We start from the raw sequence: 19,924 nt of genomic DNA, 5'->3' as shown, positions 1-19,924 counted from the left end.
CCTAAGAGGGTGGGAACAAGAGGGCAGAGGAAGCGCTGCCGACACTCAGCGCACAGCGGGGCACGCGGCCTTGGCACTGGCATGGCCCTGCGAGCAGAGAGTCACGTGGGTGTCCCCACACGTGCGGGGAGGGGAGGCAGGAGAAGCCCGAAGCCAGGGCCCCTTCCCACGCGGAGGGGCCCCTGTGGACGGTCGCGAAACGAGGTTTTACTTCCTCGCCTCTCTTCCCCAAAAGATATAATTTGCACCAGTCTGGTCCATGCAGGTGGACTGATTTATTTAATTCAGAGATAAGGAGGAGCGAGAAAGAGAGAGAGCGCCAAGGCCTGCGGTGCCGCGGACGCGGGCCGGGCCGTCAGCCTGGCTCCCAGCTTTCCTGGTCTTGATCTCCCAGGCCTGGAGGCTCTTTGCGGGGCCCCCGCGGCTCAGCTCAGGGGGCTGTGTTGTAGACCCTGTAATCCTCCTTCTGGGTGACGTGCAGCTTCCAGGGGAAGAGGCGCTTCTGGGAGGGCAGGCCTCGGGCCTGCCTCACCATGAGGCCCACGTCCTCGTCCGACAGCAGCCGAACCAGGTCCCCCTCGGCGTCCCGGTAATTGAGGGCGATGTCTTCCCTCTGGAACTCCCGCCTGGGTGGGGACGTCAGGGAGCCAGCGTTAACCAGGTCCCATGGGAGAAGCCAGGGGGAGAAGCCAGGGGCCTTGGACTAAACGTGAAGGGGGCGAGGGGACCCTTAGGGCCTGGATCTAAGAACCAAAGAAGGTGGAGCTTGAGACAGGCCTGAGGGCTGAGAAATGCAACCTCCTAATGCACAGCCCAGACCTGGAGGGGCGACGTCCATATACAAATGATGTGAAGATAATAACAATGGGACTGGTGAGGGGAAAGCTACTTTGTTTAGTCGTAATATTTTGACAATGCTCTTTAATCATTAGTTTAAAAAGTTTAAAAACAACCAAGTTATTGGTGGTAGGGCGAGGCATGTTCTATATGTTTGGTTTGTAAGTTCACAACTATTATACACTTATTGTTTAGGTATGTTTATGTATGAGTGATATATTTCAATACATTTTTTTAAAAAAGGGACTTTAACAATAAACAAGCGCCCTAGCCTGAAGTCCCTCCTATAAATGTGCTGGAGATTAAAGACCTGGGTGGGGCAGGGGGAGGAGAATGGGAGGGTCCCCACAAAGTAGAGCAGGAGAAAGCTCCAGAGAGATGCCTGTGTGCAGCTGATGCGGAGCACTTGAAGGATTGGGGCTGTCTAAAGTGGGGTGCAGGAAGATGCACCCTCTCCTACCTGCCTGGCAAAAGTAAAATTCAAGCCAAACTTTCCACAGGTAACTTGGCAAAATAGGTCAGAAGCCCAACAGACTCGCCAACCCTCTGCTCCCCAAATTCTTCTTCTAGAAAATTATTCTAAGACATAATCAGACAAGTCAACAAAGATGTGAACACAGATGTTCATCTTGGCATTGTCAACTGTAGACACAAGGCAGGAGGTGCCCTGAACGGCCACAAAATGCAGAAGGTGCCTTCGGCTCCGGGGCGGCCCTGGACTGTCCTGCGCAGCTGGTTAAAGTACCCCCTGCGTGAGTGTGCACGAGCGGCCCAGTGAACGCCAAGGAACGAGAGGAGTCAAAATGCAGGGGATTTCACTCTATCTACCTTTCTGTTATCCTGACATTCTTTAGGTACTAATTTCATAGTCAAAATAACCGTCCACGAATGAACTGGGGCTTGGGAGGTGGTGGGGTGCCTGCTGGCCCAAGCAGCGAATCTCATGAACATGGGGCTGCAGCTGAGCCCCTTCCCCTCCCCGCCGCCCCAGGGCCGGCTTCTAACCTGGGGAGACTAAAACAGACGGGAAGCACCCAGCACACAGCACCCGACACCTTGAGGGTGGCTCCTCGGGGCTCCCCACCAGGCTCCCTGAGCCTTCCAGCCCCGCCCCCGCCCCTCACCTCATGAGTTCCAGCAGGTCTTTGAACAGCGGGGTGCTGCTGAGGTCCTCCTCCACCGCGATGTCCCTGAGGGGCAATGGGCAGGGGGGAGGGGCATCAGGCCGGAAGGGGGCGGGTGGGGATGGCTGACCCAGAGGGCAGGGGGCGGCGGGCAAGGAGGCCGGAGCGGGGAGATGGGCAGGAGCGTGGCGTGGGGGCAGGGTGGGGGTGGGCAAGGAGGGTGCGCGGGCCCCGCCCTCCCAGCCACGAACTTGATGGTGCTGATGGTGTCTTCGTAGTAGTAGCAGCGCAGCCAGTTGGTGGGGTCGTCCTCCTCGGAGAAGTCCTTGAGGATCTTCACAAAGGAGAGCGGGAAGATGCCCGTGGTTCCCCGGACAGTGCCCTGGGGAGGGAGGGCAGGGGCTGGCGGGCGGGGTGGCAGCGGGGCCAGCCGCGGAGCCCCCAGCCCCTGCAACGCTGGGGAGTCGTGCTCCTTCCGTGAGGGACCGAGCTCCCCAAGCCCTTCACCCCAAGAAGATGGACATTTCATTTTTAAAATGGGCCGAGACCTGAACTTCTCTGGAAAGATGGTTTCGCCTCAGTCACTCTTTCACTCACTCATTCATTCATTCCACAGCAACTTCTTGAGCACCAGCTTCGTGGCAGGCTCTGGGCACCCAGTCCGGGTAAAACAGAGAAAGACACTTGGCAGGTGAACTACAGAGCGAGTCAGATGGCGGTGGTGAACAGAACGAGGAGGGAGGAGGCGGGAGAGCATGGGGGCGACTCCCACCCATTCATCCATTCCACAGACACCTCCCGCCACTGCTCTGGACGGAACGTGGGACTCTTGTTCCGCTGGCCCAACTCCTCTCCCACGCGGCAGCCCAAGACCCAGCCCCGGTCTGTTCCGTTCACGCTTTCTCTCGACCCTCCAACGCTATGGAAGACGTATTCTTTACTCCCCATGTCACAGATGTATATACAGAGGTTCAAAGCGTCCCCTCCCCTGCGACTGTCCTTCCCCCTGCCCGAGGACAGAAGTTAGCCGGCACACTGGCACATGGAATTTCCAGAAAATAGGAAGATGATAAACATTTCCTGCTTCTGGAGAATGACCCAGGGCTGACCCTCCGGAGACAGAGCTCCAGAATCAGGGTCATACTGAAACTGCCAGGTCCACAGAGCAATGTCCCTTGCTCCCCTCCACCCCCTGGACACGAGGGACCTGTCCCTACCCCGCACCCCTGTCCCCAGTGGAGCCGTCTCATCCAGAGCTCCCAGGGCCTTTGCACAGCACGGGGCTCTGTACCCAGGGCTCTCTGTGGACGCCCACCTCCCACTTGGCACTCACGTGTGTAAACGGCCAGTATTATCTGCGTTTACAGAAAAGGAAACCACCAGCTTGAGCAAGTTTCCCAAGGCTGTAAAACCAGTTAAAAACACAACCCCAAGCAGGCAGCTCTTCATTACCACCTTTTATTGCTGCGTGCAGAGTAAGCAGTGCAATCCCCGTATTATAAACCAGTGAGCAATGCAATCCCCGTATTATAAACCAGTGAGCTCAACCAGGGGAAATTTTGCTCCCCCCCCCCCAGACAGATGTCTGGAGACATTTGATTGTCAGAAGGAGGTGGAGTGCTATAAACATCTTACAAAGCACAGGGCAGCCTCCCCCAACAAAGAATTACGCAGCCCCAAATGGCAATAGTGCTGGCGCTAAGAGACCCTGCTTAGACCAGGAGGCTAAACGCGGTAGTTTAACGGACTTGACTGATCTGACAGTTTGTTGGAGTCAGAAACAAACGCAGGTAGCTTGGCTCCGGGGCTTCTGCTCCTGCCCCACACCTGCCTCCCCCAGGGGCTGCGTCTCTGGGTCTCTCTCTCACACACACACACACACACACACACACACACACACGCACGCCTCCAGGGCTGTCCCTGGCCTCGAGCCCCCACGGGCCCCTGAAGCGGCCTCACCTCCAGCCAGTCCTTGTTGACCCGACTGAGAAGAAAGATCACGTCCCCAGCTTTGAAACTCAGCTCCAGTTTGCTGTTCCCAGTGAAGTCAAACAAGGCCTGGGAGAAAAGCAGGGGCGAGGAGGGAGGGAACCGGCACTCACTAGCACCCACCCACGTGCTATTATGAACTTCGACATGCCCATCTTACAGATGACGAAACTGAGGCTCAGAGAGGATGAGGCAAGCCCATTGGCTGGTGGTGGAGCCAGGACTTGAACCAAGGGCTCCCTGCCTCCAGACTGCCTGCTCCTCCAGCCCAGCACCGAAGAGCACGGAGGGGAAGGGAGGAGCACCCTTGGGGGGCCCACGTTCCCTGGCCCCTGGGCCTCACCAGGTGCTTCCAGGAGCCATACCCTTAGCTCCTCGCTTCCAGCACAGCCTCACCCAGGCCAGGCCGTGGGCCCAGGAAAGCGTGCGGGTGAGTGGATGGATGCCCGCTCCCCCCGCCTCCAGGGGCTTGCCACGTCCCCTCCCGCTCCTAACTCATTGTCAGAGTCAGGCTGTAGCCCCTCACACCCACCAGCACCCCAGCCCCATCCTGGGCACATGGCTGGCGCCCGGGGGGACTGATCGGCCGGCCCGGGAAGAGGGGGCTGCTGCCCAGGCGAGGGGCCCTGCCGGTGCCCGGGGTACCTCTGCTCGTGGAGCTGCCAGGCCGTCAAAGCCGGGGCCTTGCGGGGACACGCTCTTGCTGTGGAGAGAGAAGAGGGTTTGTCGGCCCGCCTGAGTCCCTCACCAGGTGTGGGGAGGCAAGGCAAGGGGAGGATGCTAAAACACAACAGCACACAGCTGCAGCGCCCCTCGCCAGCACCACCCTGCCAGGGACAGCGTTCTCGGCGCCCCTGGAGGCGGGAAGTGCCACCCCCTTTGCAGGGCAGAGAAGAGGCTCGAAAGGCGTGGGGGGATTTTACCTTAGTTTAGTGCCTATAAGGTGACAACCCTTTCACATTTGTTTCTCCTTTGAATTCCCACAACCAACCTTTGGGGAAAACTCAGGTACTCTAATTGTTCAGTTGAGGAAACTGAGGCTCTGGAGGTGGCAGAGCTGGGATTCAAACCTGCACCCTACGTGCGCCAGCGGGTCGGCCAGGACCCAGCGGCATTTCACAGTGTTTGGGGAGGAAGAAGAGGGAAGGTCGGGGAGGAAGGCCAGGGGCTGGCAAACACCGTTCCCTACTTTTCCTAGAATTCGAGCAGCTGAAACCTCGGCTTTGGAAACCCAGCGCTACTAGAGCTGTTTGGATTTTCTGACTATTTCCCTAAGAAGGAAGTGGCGGCGCCTTAGGAATAAGGGGGTCGCAGCGCCCCCTGGGGGCCAGTGTGATACAGCAGGAACCCCCAGAGCTCAAACAAACCATCTCCAGGAGAGCTCAGGGAATGTTTGTTGATTGAGTGCCTCTTCCCCCTCCCCCTGCTCCCACTTTCTCCAGGCACCCAGTGGTCACTGAGCCGCCAAACCCCCGGTCAATGTGCCTGCACTTGTCCTCTTCCTTACTGCCCCGCCCACGCCGTGCCCTCGGTTTGCGGAGCTCACACCCTGCTGGAGAGGTCAGGGACAGGAAGAGCTGCTCCAGCTCTCCTCCCAGGGAAGAGAGGTAGGGGGCAGGGGGCACGCTTACACTTTCCGGGTGCGCGGGCGGAGCCGGCGCAGCGCCTGGGGCACCTGCTCGGAGTCGTAGGGCGACTGGTAAAAGAAGATCCGGACGTCCTCGTCCATCAGCACCCAGATGGGCAGGCCGAGAAGCTTCTGTGTTCGGGTGAGAGTGCAAGGTGGGGGAGGGGTGGTGGGCACCCCAGCCCTGTCCTCCCGACAGGGTCCCTCCCTCCCTGCCAATGCATTACGTGCCCAAGAACAGAAACGAGAGTTTAAAAATCTCATCAGGATGGGGGGCGGGGGCGGTGGGGTTGAATGGGACCTCATTTTTTTTAATGTAATTTTAAAAAAATAATAATAATAAAAAATCTCATCAGGATGAAGGTAACATCTCACAGGCTTTGCTCCTGGGCTCAAGGTCGGGGGAGACAACTGGCCTGAGGGCGGTTTATTTGGAAGAGACCTCCAGGTCCCCAGACATGAGGATGATGGTGGTGGCAGGTGACGTGAGTCGTCGTGACGGTGGAGGCACTGCCCTGACTGCCTCATTGCACCTCAGTTAGGATCAGAGACACAAAGACACCTGTCCAAGGCCACACAGCTAGCAAGTGACAGCGCTGGTGGCATCCAGGCCCACCCTCAGCTCAAGATGAGACAGCAGTGGGGAGAGGGACCCCAAGCAACCTAAATTATGGCCTGAAAAATGCTTCCTGACATTTTATTTCATAACACGGTAAAGGAAACTAGGTTCAGAGAAGGGAAGTGTCTACTCAGGGTGGCAGAGCCAGGAAGTGGCAGGGCCTGGGCACGACGCCACGCCAGGATGACCTGAGATGGAACCCCAGCCCTGCCCCTCACGAGGGGTGACCTTGGGCGAGCATGCCGCCATCTCCTCATTGATAAAAAGGGGGAAATCCCAGCACCTGCCTCACGGGATTGTGTAAGGATTGAATAAGTGGAGATGTCACAGCAAGGGCTCCACCTGTTAGGTGCTGTCATCTTTGTTGTCATTCTCATCACGACGTAGCCAGCGGGTCAGAGCACAAGCCCTGCCTTGACGCAGACGTGCATTCAAATCCCGGCCCTCCTACCTGCCGGCTCTGCACGTGGCTTCACCTGTCACCTCTGCATCCTTGTTTGTCAATAGGGATGATAGTACCCAAAAAGTTAGTGAGGGACTAAATAAGAATCTTCACTTATCCAAGAAACGTCTACCAGGAGCCTCCCGGCTGCCAGGCAAAGCCCCTCACGCAGTTCCAGCTATCACAGGTCCCGTATTCTTCTCAAGGAAGGCGACGGGTCCCCCAGGGGTGGGAGTTCCAGGGGCTCAGCCTCTTTGAATAGCTGTCCATCAATGGGACAGGCAGCCAGGGGCGGAGGAGAGTGAGTGGTAGTGAGCTCCCTGTCACAGAGGATGTGCAAACAGAGGGATGGGGTGGCCAGAGCAGGGATTCCCATATCGACTGATCTAGGAAACCAATCAGACACAAACAGGCAGGGATGGAATCCTTCGGACCGCTGGTTGTAAGACCAGGGGGAGCTGCTGGTGGGAGAGGAAGGGCCCAAGCTTGGCAATGAACTCCCCTCTTCCAGCCATGAGCCACCTGAGCAGTCAAGCGATTGTCACATCCCCTCCTTGAGGGGAGCCACCTCCAGGGCTGGAGCCCGCAGAGCTTCCCCACCCCCCTCCCTGTTCCCCGTGGCATCTGGTTCAGATCCCAGGACCCCTGCAGCCACTGGGCAGAGCCAGCCGGCCACCTCCCCCGCCCCGCACCTCCTCCGCAGGCCTCCTGCCCTGGAGAAGTCAGGCTCCCCCAGGCCAGGGCAGGCTTACAAAGCACTTTCCCACCCTTTCCTCAATAGATCCCAACTTCACTCCCAGGAGACTGGAGGATGGAGGCGCTGCCCCATCCCTAGCGAGGATAGGCAACTCACCCCCAAATCACCCAGCCTGCTACACTGGAGCCAAGACCAGAGCCCCTAGCTCAGTGTTCCTCAGCCGCGGGAGTCGAAGAGGAGGTGGAGCCTTTGGCTGCCTGTGAGGACTCTCTGGGCAACGAAGAGGATTTCCTTCTCCAGCTTCCCCAAGGTGCCATCTACTTTGACTTGTATGCCTCTAATGCTGGGCAGCTCACTACCTTGCAGGGAATACTGTTCCTTCCTTGGACACCCTGATTGGTGGGGCGGCTTTCCAGACCACCCTGGCTTTTCCTTTAAAATACTCTTCCCTCTGCTCCCATCTCGTAGTGATGCACACGGTTTGCAGATTGGGGGAGACACAAGGGCACCCAGCCAGGATCCACAAGGGTGACTAAAATCCAGCCTGCACCCCGGGGAAGGGTCTTCAGCCTCTCTCTAGCTGGCACAAGGGCGCAGCATGAGCGAGCCATGACCCCGATGGGCGCGCCCCCGCTGTACAGCCCAGGCCCCCTTGCTCTGTGGTTCCCTGTGTCGGTGTGCCTGCGGGGCAGGGGGTGTCTGAACACCTGCCCGGGGCTTAGGCCTCATGGGAGCATTCGCTGACTGCAGGGGGTCTCCTTGCCCTGGCGCCGCTGCCCCTGCCCCCCACCCTGGAGCCGTCAACACATGCTGCTCCCCTCCCAGGCCAGGCATTTAGGGACTGAAGATGGAGGGGGCTCCTCGGGGCTGGAGAGCCCGGCCCGTTCCCAAAGCCATGCCCCAGAGGCGGCGCCCCGGCCACCGCGTCACCCCTCCCCGCGCCCGCACGGCCGCGCCCGTACCTTCATGTAGGCGTTGAGGGCTGGGATCCGCATCTCGGCGATCTCCTGCTTCACGCCCATGTAGATCTTGGCTGAGGAGGGCAAAGGGCTGTTTGGGGAGCCTCACCCAGCACCGTGCCTCCAGGGCTCGGCTACCCGCCCAGGCGGGAGTGGACCTCCCTCCGCCGGCTCGGGGCGCTGCACCCTTATTTTTCCACGGTGGCGCCTTCTGCCCTGACCGTCTATCTGCAGTGGCCACACGGGCACCTCCGGCCTCCCGCCCCAGCTCTCTGACTGGCCCCTGTTTTTGTTGTTTGTTTATTGCCTGCTCCTCCAAAGACACACACACAGGGGGCTCTAAGTCCCAAAGGAATGGGACCCTTGTTCTGCACGCAGTTGTACACCCATCGAGGGCAGGGGTCCTCGCTCTGAGCTACACAGGCCAGTCACCTGTGGAGGGTGCCGTGGGCAGGTCCTGCCCCAGAGCAGCTGCCTTAGCGGCTCCAGGGCCAGGCTCGCCTCACTATTTTTTAAATCTCTCAAGGTCATTCCAATATGCTGTCAAGGTGAAGGCCACAGTTCTACAAAAATGGCCAAACCAATAAATGCATGCTGAGGGGATGCACAAAAAACTCCCCAAACTCCAGGCGGAGTGTTCTGGGGGAAAGGGACAGACGATGGCCGACCAGGAGACGAAGGTCCTCGGTCATTCAAGCAGGGCCTCCGGCGGGGCTGCTCCCAGGGGTCCAGCGTGGCCCGGCCTGGCTTACTGTCCCGAGATGGCAGGTGCTGGGGGCCGGGGCTGCTTCCGAGGCCCTGGGGGGGCCAGCCCTGGGGAGTTAGTAGCAGGAAGGTGGCAATGGGAGCTGAGGCACGGACGGGTCAGGGTGCCTGGACGAGCTTGGGGCGAGACGAGACAGAGGACAACAGCGGTGGGGAGAGCGTCTACCTCGAAAGGGGCATCTGAGAGGGAGATTCTAAACGGAGGAGCTGGAGATTGGGAAGGGAATCCGGAGGCGCGGGTGCCAGCGCAGGCAGCGCCGGAGCGCGGGGACGGTGGAGGAAGTGAGTCAGCGAAGCAAGGCCTGCGCTCTGCCTCCAGAGTCGGAAAGAAGAGGCCACGGATCCGGGGGCCGAGCCACATTTCAGGGGTACAAGCTGGGGGGCTGAGAAGGGGACAGGAGCCGAAAAGGTGAGATGGCGAAGGAAGATTTATTGGGAAAGGAAGGAAAAGAGACCTTGGAGGGCGCCGGGGACACGCGGATGGAGGGGGGTTCTGGCAGGAAGGTTTATTTGCAGGCCGTGTTTCTAGACAGAAGAGAGTGGAGCAGATGCTTAGGGAGGGAGAAGACTGGGGGTGCAGGCCGGGGGTGGGAAAGCACCGCAGTGCGGCGAGGAGAGGTTGGCTCGGAGCAGGGACAACACTTCCCTGCCACACAGGGAGGAAGGGGAAGACAGGTGCAAGGGGACGGGACGGGAGGAGCCCACGGGGGCGCTTTGGCTTCCTTGGAGGGCAACAGGGAGTGGAAATCAGAGGGAAGAGGGAGCTGGAGTGGGGTTTGGAGCTCGAGGGGAGGTCGGAAATGGTCTCAGGGCTTGGGGCAGGGCTGGAAAGGGTGCACTGTTCCATCCGCAGGGCATGGAGGGGTGCTGCGGTCACCCACCCAATCCGCACCCAGCGGCGGGGCACGGAGGGGTGCTGCGGTCACCCACCCAATCCGCACCCAGCGGCGGGGCACGGAGGGGTGCTGCGGTCACCCACCCAATCCGCACCCAGCGGCGGGGCATGCAGGGGTGCTGCGGTCACCCACCCAATCCACACCTAGCGGCGGGGGCGGAAAGGAGAAGCCAGAGGTTTGGAGCTGCCCATGGGGAGGAAGGACAAGGAGGCAGGGGTCAGGGGTGGGGGCTGCGCCGGCGGGAGACCCAGTGCCCCGGAGGACTGGGAAGGGGGGAGGGCCAGGGGAGGGGCAGCCGAGCCTGTGAGCTGGAGGGCAGGTCTCGTGGAAGGGGTGGGGGGCTGGAACACGCCGTTGGGTTTAGGGGGAGACCCTGGAATTCCTGTCTCCGAGGGGACGGTCAGACCTGCAGCCTCGGGGGCTGTAAATAAAGGCCATCGCAGCCCAGGAGATCACGGCCGGTGAGGCCGCAGTGCTGGCGGTGAAGGTCATGGGTGACGCAGAGAGCTGGGGGGGGGCACCTGGCTGCCAGGAGGAGCGCTAAAGGACAGGAACCCCCCAGTCTCAGGCCGAGCCGGAAGGACCGGCCGCCCCGGCTGTCGCGGGGCAGAGGGTCGCCCGGCTCCGCGGGGCAGGGCGGGAACCGCAGGCCCTACCTGGGAGCGTGGGGAGGCTGCAGGTGAGCGCGCTGCCCTTGCTCTCGGGCCCGAACCGCTCCTCCAACTTGGTCTGCAGGGCGTAGAACTGGCGGTAGCGGCGGTAGATGAGGTACTTGGTACCCCCTTTGGTCTTCACCTCGATGACAAAAACCTGGGGAGGGCGGCGGTCAGGGGCCAGGAGGGGCCGAGGCAGGGGCGGAGGCTCCCGGGCTGGAAGGGACAGGCACAGAGCCACAGAGGCAGAGCGGGGACCCAGCCGCGGCACCGTGGCCATCTGGGGCCACATAACTCTTCGGGGGGTGGGGGAGGCTGTCCTTAGTGTTGTGGGCTGGTCACCAGCATCCCCGGCCACCACCCCCTAGGTGCCACGAGCACCCCCACCCCAAGTCACCGTGACCCAAAAACCTCTGCAGGTCTGGGGGATACTCTCGGGGGTGGGGACAGGGTCAGCCTGGGGGCGAGCCGCAGGGAACGAGGCGGCGAGGCGCGGCCCGGGGGCGTCTCTTACGAAGTGGCTGGTGAAGCCCCTCTTCTCCTCGATGTCGGCGATGTTGGCCGAGATGGGGATGTCATCGGGAAGCTGTTCAAAGTCGCTGGCGGAGGCCAGAGGGAAAGGCGCCCGTTACCCCCTGGCGCGCCGGGGGCTGCTCGGCGCGGGGCAGTGCGCAAGGCGAGCCCGGGCGCCCCCTCGCTCGGCACCCGCGCTGGAAACGGATATGAGCAGGCCCCACCCAGGCCCCGAGGGCGGCGTCTGGGGAGGGGCCCACGTGGGGACCGTCCTCTTAGACCCCAACAAATTGCTCTGCAGCCGCCTGGACCGTTCCGGAGCGAGGCATCGGCCCCTCCTCCCGCAGGGCTCTGTCCTAGCCCTGTCCACGGGGGTGAACGAAGGCCACCACTCTGAGCAGGGGCTGTGGGAGCCCCAAGGGGAGTCGGCGGCCATGCCCAGGGGTGCGGGACCCTAGGAGATGACCCGTGGGGTGCCTTCCGGGCAGTGGGAACAGCGTGTGCTAAGGCTCCAGTGCCTGAGGCGTGGGCCCAGACCTCGCGCGGCTGGAGCCTGGTGTGGCCTGAGACTGAACAGACCGATGAGGGACAGTCCACGCAGGGCCTCGAGTGCCGAGCGCGGGGACGCCTCCCGGCCACCAGGAACCACGCGGGGCTTCAGACCAAAGTCAGACACGCCATGATCCCGGCGCTGGGAGACCAGTGCAGGCAGCCGCACGGAGAGAAAAGGAGGGACAGGGCCTGGGGGGGACTGGAGCAGTCCAGCTGAGCTAGGACACGGGCCTGAGCAGGACAGGAAGGCACAGCAGGGACAGGAGGAGGGGACATACAGGGACACCATCTTGGAGGCACGTGAGCATCTGTTGTGTCCCGGCTTCTTCCGGGCTGGCTGAGCTCCAGCTCGTTCAGGTGCCGATGGCCTAGCCCCAGGCAGGACTGGGCTGACCCAAACCTAATGGCCCTGTTTCTGTTTCCAGCCCCCCTTGCAGGTAGGGACAGCCATGTGACCAGTTTTGGCCCACGAGACCTGAGAGGAAATCTGCTGCAGGGGCCTCTCAAGAGCATTAGCTTTCCTGAGCCAGGGAGATTGACAAGCTCAGCATGGACTTCCCCCTGCCCCATTCTGCTTGCATTGAGAAAAGGTGTGATAGCTGGACCTGCAGCAGCCATGTAGCACACATGAGGCAAATCATGAGGAAGACCAAAGGAATACCCAGGATGTTAGTCCCAAAGTCGCTGAGCTACAAAACAGCTGTGACCCACCATTGGACTTCTATTTACGTGAAGAAAAAAAAAAATCTCTGCTTATTTAGCCACTATCAGTTCCTCCGCATTCCCTGCAGCCTAATGTATTTGCAATGGATACACTACCAATTTGTGAGTCGTTTCTGAGTTATGATCAGCAGGATTCAGGGACTGATTGGATGTGGGGTGAAAGCAAGGGTAGTGTCAAGGGTGACCCCCAGATTTCTGACCAGGACAGGTGGGAGGCACGGCAAAGTTGATGGACTCGGTTTTGGACATCTAATTAGGGAGGCCTCTTGGGCCGCCCCCCCCCCTCCGTTGATGTCCAGCAGGAAGCAGGGGCTCAGCAGGTGGGGGTGTCTCAGCAGGGGTGGCAGAGGTACGAGGCACCTGCTCACGGCTTGTGGTTAAGGCTCCAGGAGAAGAGAAGTCAAAGCGCAGAGAAGGGGGCTGGGAGGCAGGTGGAGAGAGAGAACAGCCAAGCAGGGCCACCGCGTCCCGCTGCTCGGGACAGACGAGGAAACAGTGCAGTTAGGGCTCTTCTGTTGTGGCAATTGGGAAACCTGGGGGCAGGGGGAGTGGGTGCCGTGTCCTGAGCCTCCGGGCTTGTCACGCCCCCAGGAGAACCTGGTCCCTGCGTGACCCGCGTCTGCCCGTGTCCTGGCTCTGCACAGGGCTCAGGGGCTGCTCCGGGCGGCGAGTCCAGGTGGCGGCGGGCGGGCAGAGGAGACCCCCTTCCCTGGCAGCCTCCCCACTCACTTTCCACCCGTGCCCTGTGGTGACACCTTGAGGGCTTCCTCCCCCCCCCTTCGCCCCTGACGCTGCACTTTTCATCTGCAGTAGGACGGGGTGGGGCGGGAGAGAACCAGGGGAGCGGAACAGGGAGCCGGGCAGGGTGGGCGGTAGCGAGACCCCTGATACTTCCTGAGTGCACCACATGCCCCAGGTGAGGAAACTGAGGCACAGAGAGGTGAACTAACTTGCCCAAGAAAGGCGGGGAGCTGGGACCTGAGCCCAAGGGGTTTGGCTCCCAAATTTTGCTCCCCACACCATTACACGGCCCCCGGGGTGACAGTTAACAGTAGAGCTGACACTGTGCTGAGCCCATTAGGATCTGACAGCCGAGTGGAGGAGTCAGACAGCCAACGAATAATTGAAATGGTCAGAAATGCGAGGAAGGCAAAGCGCCCGGGGTTTTGAGCTGCAACAGAGAGCCAGGCTGTTATACAGCCCCTCATAGAAGCCAGTGCTGGCCCACAGACCCTCTGGAGCTGGTGGGTTTGGGGATACCAGACAGGGAAGCAAGGACCCACCCAGACTGGGGGTGGCCAGGGAGGGCTTCCTGGAAGAAGCGGCACAGGTGGTGAGCTGGGAAAAGCAAAAATGAGTTGGCCACAGGATGGCGGGAAACCAGGGCTGTCAAGACGGGGCAAATTCAGGGAACCGTGGGCAGTGGCGAGTCAAGTATGGCCCTAGCACAGAGCTAGAGGCCGGAAGTGAAGAGCCATGAAGCCAGAGAGACGGCAGGGCCCACTCGCGAAGGGCCTTCGCCTTCTCCCTGGGGTGGCAGTGGTGAGGAAGGGGGGCGGCCAGCAGGGACGGACATGGTCAGGCTTGTGCAAAGCGGCCAGGGCAGCAGAGCCACCTGCAAAGATGAAGCCCCCGCCTCTGCTCTGCCGCGGCCCGCGGGGGCACGTTTCCTCCCTGCTCTCTGCTCCCCCCTCTCCTCTGTGACATGGGGCAGGAGGAGCACGTGGGGGTTTGGGTGGCTATGGACTCACATCTGTGACAAGCACAGCCCTAAAATCTCCACAAGAGCAGGGACTGCGCTTCCTCCCGTCCCCACCCCCACCCCCCCCCCAGGGCCCAAGCGGCACTGGGCGCATAGTAGGTGCTCAACAAAAGCCACCATCTTTATCTGTGTCTTAGCAAGTCCTCTGCCTGCTGGGCCCAGGATGCCGCAGTGGCCCGGGGAGTGCAGCCCCCACCCCTGGAGGGGCTGCGCCCTGGGAGGCCAGTGCTCGCCCAGCTCCTTCGGAGCCAGCGTCCGCTCGGGGCCCGCGGGGCGGGGATGCTCAAGGCTTCCGATGCCTCAGTGTTCACGGAACAGCTTGAGAGCCTGACTCGGACAGGCAGGGGCTTGGGGGCAGTTCATACAAGGGCCGTGGCGCCAGGTACACAGAAGGTGCTCCAACACCTCTGGCATCTCGGGTGTTTGGAGAGTCCTGCGACGTGACAGCCGTCACCCTGTCCCTGGAGCCTCTGCTTGCGCCTGAGCAAATCCAGGACCATTTCCAGAGAAGGCGCTGGAGGGGCAGGGAGGCCCCAGGCTGGGGCGGCAGGGGCAGGCTTTCCCCCTCCCAGGCTGAAGAGGGACGGGGCCTGGGGGGGAAGGAACACACGCGCTGCCTGCCCCTGAGCCCCAGAAACAGGAAGTGCCACCAGCCTCCCCCAGCGGCTGCTGTGAAGGTTCGGGCTTGCCCCCAGGCCCTGACTCCGGGGAGCAGCTGCGGGGAAGGGGGGCTGGAACCCGGCTGGAGACCTCAGCCCAGCGCCCAGCCCCGCCTCGGTGGCTCCGCTCCCCCTGGAAGCATCTGCTTCTGGGACCCCCTCCCCACCCCGCAGGCTGACCCTCAACCCCAGGCCCCACTTCCAGAGGCTCCACCCCGGGGCCCCGGCTGCCCGCTCAGGCCTCCGGCAGCCTCCCCCAGCGCAGCCACCCTCAGGCGCCCCCGCGGTCCGCACAGACACCCTCTTTCTGGTGTCACCCCTGTTCCCATCCGGGAGGCCGAGAACCAAGCCTTGTTTCCTCGGGGCCACCACGGCTCGCAGCACGGTGCTGTTACCGTGAAAACGTTCACAGAGCGCTGGCTGAGAGGCCAGGGCAGGCTCCGGCCACCAGGAAGCCAGGGTCCCAGCCCCAGCCTCGCCGCCTTCTCATCTCTACCATGACAGGGAGGGACTAGAAGGGTCTAGGGACGTTTTCCAGCTCAGAGAGCCGTTCATTAACTCAGTCAGCAACACTGAGCACGTTCTCTGCACAGGCTCTGCTCTGGATCCTAGGGACACAGCAGGGACAGAGCCCACGTGGAGCTTGCTGCTAATGGGGGGTGGCGATGGAGAAAAAGTGACAAACGAGTAGGTAATGCAGTGCCATCAGATAAACAAGTAGGTGACACAGTGCCAGCAGACAAGGACTATACAGAAAAAAGGAAGCAGGGTCAGAGAGTGGGGAGGAAGGGGCTATCGGGGAAGGCTTCTCAGAGGAGGTGGCATTTGAGCCGAGTCTTGGATAAGGAGGGAGAACGAGCCCCCTTCTGTGCTTCCGTCTGAAAGGAAGAGAAGCCATTTCTGACCACGGTGTGGAGACAGGAGCTCCGGCTCAGGACGCCTCGGTTCCCGCCCGGACACGGCCGCCCACTCGTGTGACCCTGGCGTGACTCGCCCCCGGCTCGGAGCCTCGGTTTCCACAGCCGTGCCAGGGGGAGGTGCGCGACCTCGCGCAGGTTCCTTAAAGCTGTTCTAAGAGCCGGCGCTTCTGCGTATTCGGGTTCTGACTCAACCCAGCCTGCGCGCCCGCAGGAAGCCCGGGGCGCCCGGGGGGAAGGGCGCGGAGGCCGGGCCGCGCCGCACTCACCTCTCGGCCCGCAGCTGCTGCGCCAGGGCCATGGCGGGTGCGCGCGCGGGGGGCGGGGGTCTCACTTCCCGCCAGCCTCCCTGCGGCGGGGCGGGTGCTCCTGGGAGTCCCTCGGGGTGGCCTCTGGGGAGGCCCCACCCCCTCCATGCTAGAGGAAGCGCCTCCTGGCGTGCGGCGCTGCTTCCTCTCGGCCCACCTTCCAGCTCGCAGCGATTGGGGAAGTGTCCGCCCTGGGAGCTGGTTTGGCAGGAACCCACTGACTTGGGGCCCTTGGGAACTTCCTTCGTGGGCAGGGCTTAGAAAACCAGAGGGTCCCGCAGCGACCTCCGAGCGTCACTCCCCATCCCTGGCACCTCCCTCACTGCCCAGCCTTGGGTCAGCTCCTCCCCAGGCCTGCAGGGCTGGCCCCCGCCTTGCCTGCCATCCTGCCATTCAAACGCCACCGCCTCCAGGAAGCCTCCCTGGTTCCCCCTGCTGCGGGAGAGCTGTGCCCACAGGCCCCGCTGTCGCAGGAGCATGTGACGGTTGCTCTGTGCTCCGCTCTCGCCTCACCCCGGAGCTCTGGGGCAAGCTCTCCTCCTCCCTAGATCCCGAGCCCAGGCCTGGCAGGGCCGGCCCTCTCCCCGCGGCTGCCAAGCAGCGAGAGCTCCACAGGAGAAACCTGAGCCCACTCCTCCCACTTCGCTCTTCACCTGCTCTGCCCTGCGGTCAGGAGAAGGTCCAAACCCCTTCCCGCCCTGCCTGCCCCCAGCCCTGGAGGCCCTGAGGGCTTCCCCAGCCTCCTCTCCTGAGCGCTTCCCCTTTCTAGAACGTTCCGTGTATAGCACGGCCTTCCCACGGCTGCTCCTTCTGCTGGAACGCTCCTTTCCTTGCCTCCTCTAGGCCTCGGCTTGGAAGTCGGCTCTTCAGAGGGGCCTTCCCTGACCTCTCACCCTAAATTACGCCCCCTCCCCCATTACATCTTTTCGCAGATCCCTGCCCTTTTGCTTCAGCGCCCTGGGAGCAGCGGTCATTTCCTGTTTGCCTGTGCGTCTATATGTTTAACGACCGCCTCCCCGGCTAGCGCAGCGCCAGGCTCCTGGCAAAGTACCTGGCCCAGGTTTGGTGAGTGAATGAAATGCTTCCGGCTGGTGATTCCGTGGCTCCCTCTAACCTGCGTGGCTGTTTGATTCGAAGAGAAGAAGTCCACGGGGGAGTGGGCACAGCCACACCCGGTAACCCCCAGCCGGTCACACGTTCATACAGAGCGGAAGGACAACCGAGGAAGGACGGAGGCGCCGCGGGAGCCGTGGCCTGAGGCCTGCGGTGCTGCGCGGGGGCCCTTCTGAGAGGCTGGCCCCTCTGCCCTAACCCCAGCCTGCATTAGGAATGCCCAGGAATGGGCGGGGGTCTGCGGGCACACAGCAGCTGATGGCAGGTGGGGCTGGGGTCCCCCCAGGCCTCTCACTTCCCAGACCAAGCAGTGGTGACAGGAGCCTTTCCCGGGTGCCTTCCGACTGTCTGGCTCCCAGGAGCACAGAGAGCAGCTGGCAGCCTCGTCCTGCTTCACCCACCTCCCCAAGGGAGCCTCTGCCCCAGACACAGCCTGCGCCAGGCCAGATCCCCGGGCGGGGCATGCTCTGGGCCCAGGCCACAGCCCTGACCCAGCCAGGATCTCCCCGTCCTCGTCCAGCCAGGCCAGGCCCAAGCACTCTTCCGAAACCGGGATCCTTTACGGACTCCTTGGGAGGTGGAGACGGAGTTGGTTGGAGATGACAGAGGCAGGTACAAAAAAAGGAAAAACCAGAGAGCCGTCGTCAACCACCATTTCTTGGGCAAGGCATTTGGAACACAGAGATTAATCAAGAAGGCAGAGTGAACAGAAGCTGCTATTCCCCATCCTGCCCCAAACATGTAAAAATGCTGGCTGCCGTGTTTGTAAATATGTTACACACACAGCCATGTTGAAAAGCAGAAATTGTGACTCAAAGGCTCTGAAAGAAGGGACAGGGAGCTGCCCCAGGGAGAGGAGCTGGTGCCCACAGTCGCTGGGAACCAGGGTGCATCCGGGTTGTGGGGGCTGAGACTTTGATGCCTACCCTAGGACTAGGTCTTGGCTACGCGTCCTGCTGTCAGCCTGGGCTCAAATCCGAGCCCCCAGCATGAAGTCGGGTGCCAGAACTAACGAGGGGAACAGAATTTCTCAGCCGTCAGCCAGGGTAACTGCAGGGACCCAGGTGCTCTCCCTGTCCACGGCTGGAACAAGGGACAGGTCCACCAGACCAGAAACTGAAGCCTGAAGCATGCACTGGGTGAGCTACCCATATGGTACAGAAATCCCAAGCCGAGGCATTACATAAAAATAGTTTGAAGTCACTGAGCCAACAGGGGGATAAACCAAACTGCCTCATGAGCTCACAGCCCCCGAATTTAAAAACACGAAAGGCACTCCTATGAAAGACAGCTGAAAGTCTCCATGCACCAGAGAATGCACACCTGAAGAATTAGAAATAATAAAGATGATAAATCCAAACCCAGCCATTGGTGTCTCAAGACTGCCAGTCTGGAGGACCAAGAATTAAATGAGCAGTTACAGGACAAGATTAGGTGTGCCAGTGGTGGCAGGCCTCTGTACATCCCAGCCATAGCTGAGGGGACAGGAGGACACTGGCCTGGAGTGGATCAGGAAAGACAGGAAGTGACAAGACAATTTCAGTGAGGAAGTGTGGTTCAGCACTGGCAGGGCTTGTGAGTGCAGTGCGCATCATGTGCATATAGGGGAAACTCTTATTTATGTATATAAATATGTGCATGAGCACATGCAAGTGTGAGCATGTTTATGACTGAGTCTATGCAACAGTATATAATGTGCGTGGTAGCAATGCTGTGAGTGTGAAAATCTCTGCAGTTGCTAGAGTCAAAATGAGTGAACGCTCAAGCGCATTTACAGCATGTGGACTCAGGCACACTATCTGCTCTTTTTCTTTTTTTAATTTCTCTCCCCTTCCCCGCCCCCCCCCCCCCAGTTGTTTTGCTCTCTGTGTCCATTCACTGTGTGTTCTTCTGTGTCCGCTTGTATTCTTATCAGCTGCACCCAGAATCTGTGTCTCTTTTTTGGTTGTTGTTGCATCATCTTGTTATGTCAGCTGTGTGTGTGTGTGGCGCCATTTCCTGGGCAGGCTGCACTTTTTTCACGCTGGGCGGCTCTCCTTACAGGGCGCACTCCTTGCACGTGGGGCTCCCCTACGCGGGGCCCTGCGTGGCACGGCACTCCTTGTGTGCATCAGCACTGCATGTGGGCCAGCTCCACACAGGTCAGGAGGCCCTGGGTTTGAACCCTGCACTTCCCATGTGGTAGGCGGACGCCCTATCCATTGGGCCAAATCCGCTTCCCTATCAGTGCTCTTTGATCCTTTCTTTGCTTATCTGTAAAAGAGGCATACTTAAGGGGGAGTCGCAGGACTTGCGCACATGTATGTAAAGTGCCTCAGCACATGGGAGTCTCTCGTTCTCATTCTTGTTCATGGTTTTCAATCTGTGTGTGTGACAGAGAGAGGAAGAGAGTAAGAAAGTGACAACTTCCTCATATGCTGGTTCACCCTGCCAGGTTTCTCAAGGCCTCTGCCTTTGATGCCCCCCGCCCCCCATCGGCTCTGACTCAGCCACTGGGCGGCCACTTCTAAGGCAGGGGACAGGGGCGTGCAGGGAGGGCCTGCAAAGGGGCAGCTCTCTCTGCCCTCGCTCCTTCTCTCCCTGCCTGTGGCACCGGTATTTCTCTGGCTCCCCCCACACAGGACACAGCTGCTAATTTTACGCCAGAGCTCTGATGTGGTGTAATTTGAGGCCAGACCCTCTGTCAGCAGCGGGCTCCCGACCTGCCGCTGAGGTTCCCGTGTCTTCTGCCCCAACGCCACGCTCGTCTCCAGCTGCCACAGGTGGGGA

The 19,924-nt window shown here is 60.8% G+C and overlaps 1 protein-coding gene across 1 annotated transcript; it reads right to left on the bottom strand.

Annotated features, from left to right (window-relative positions):
* Window positions 1-260: 260 nt before the first annotated feature.
* NCF4 (neutrophil cytosolic factor 4) lies at window positions 261-16,256 on the bottom strand. Its single transcript, XM_058308756.2, has 10 exons — window positions 16,004-16,256; window positions 11,123-11,207; window positions 10,612-10,765; window positions 8,298-8,368; window positions 5,582-5,709; window positions 4,596-4,653; window positions 3,921-4,019; window positions 2,213-2,343; window positions 1,962-2,027; window positions 261-626 (listed from the first exon to the last, which is right to left on the bottom strand). Exons 1-10 carry the CDS (start codon window positions 16,033-16,035, stop codon window positions 431-433), a joined length of 1,020 nt encoding a protein of 339 aa, XP_058164739.1. The 5' UTR covers window positions 16,036-16,256; the 3' UTR covers window positions 261-430.
* Between the last annotated feature and the right edge of the window lie 3,668 nt (window positions 16,257-19,924).

The sequence above is a fragment of the Dasypus novemcinctus genome, chromosome 12 (genome assembly GCF_030445035.2).
Source record: "Dasypus novemcinctus isolate mDasNov1 chromosome 12, mDasNov1.1.hap2, whole genome shotgun sequence".
Lineage (NCBI taxonomy): Eukaryota > Metazoa > Chordata > Mammalia > Cingulata > Dasypodidae > Dasypus > Dasypus novemcinctus.
This window is presented reverse-complemented; position numbering and strand designations above follow the sequence as displayed.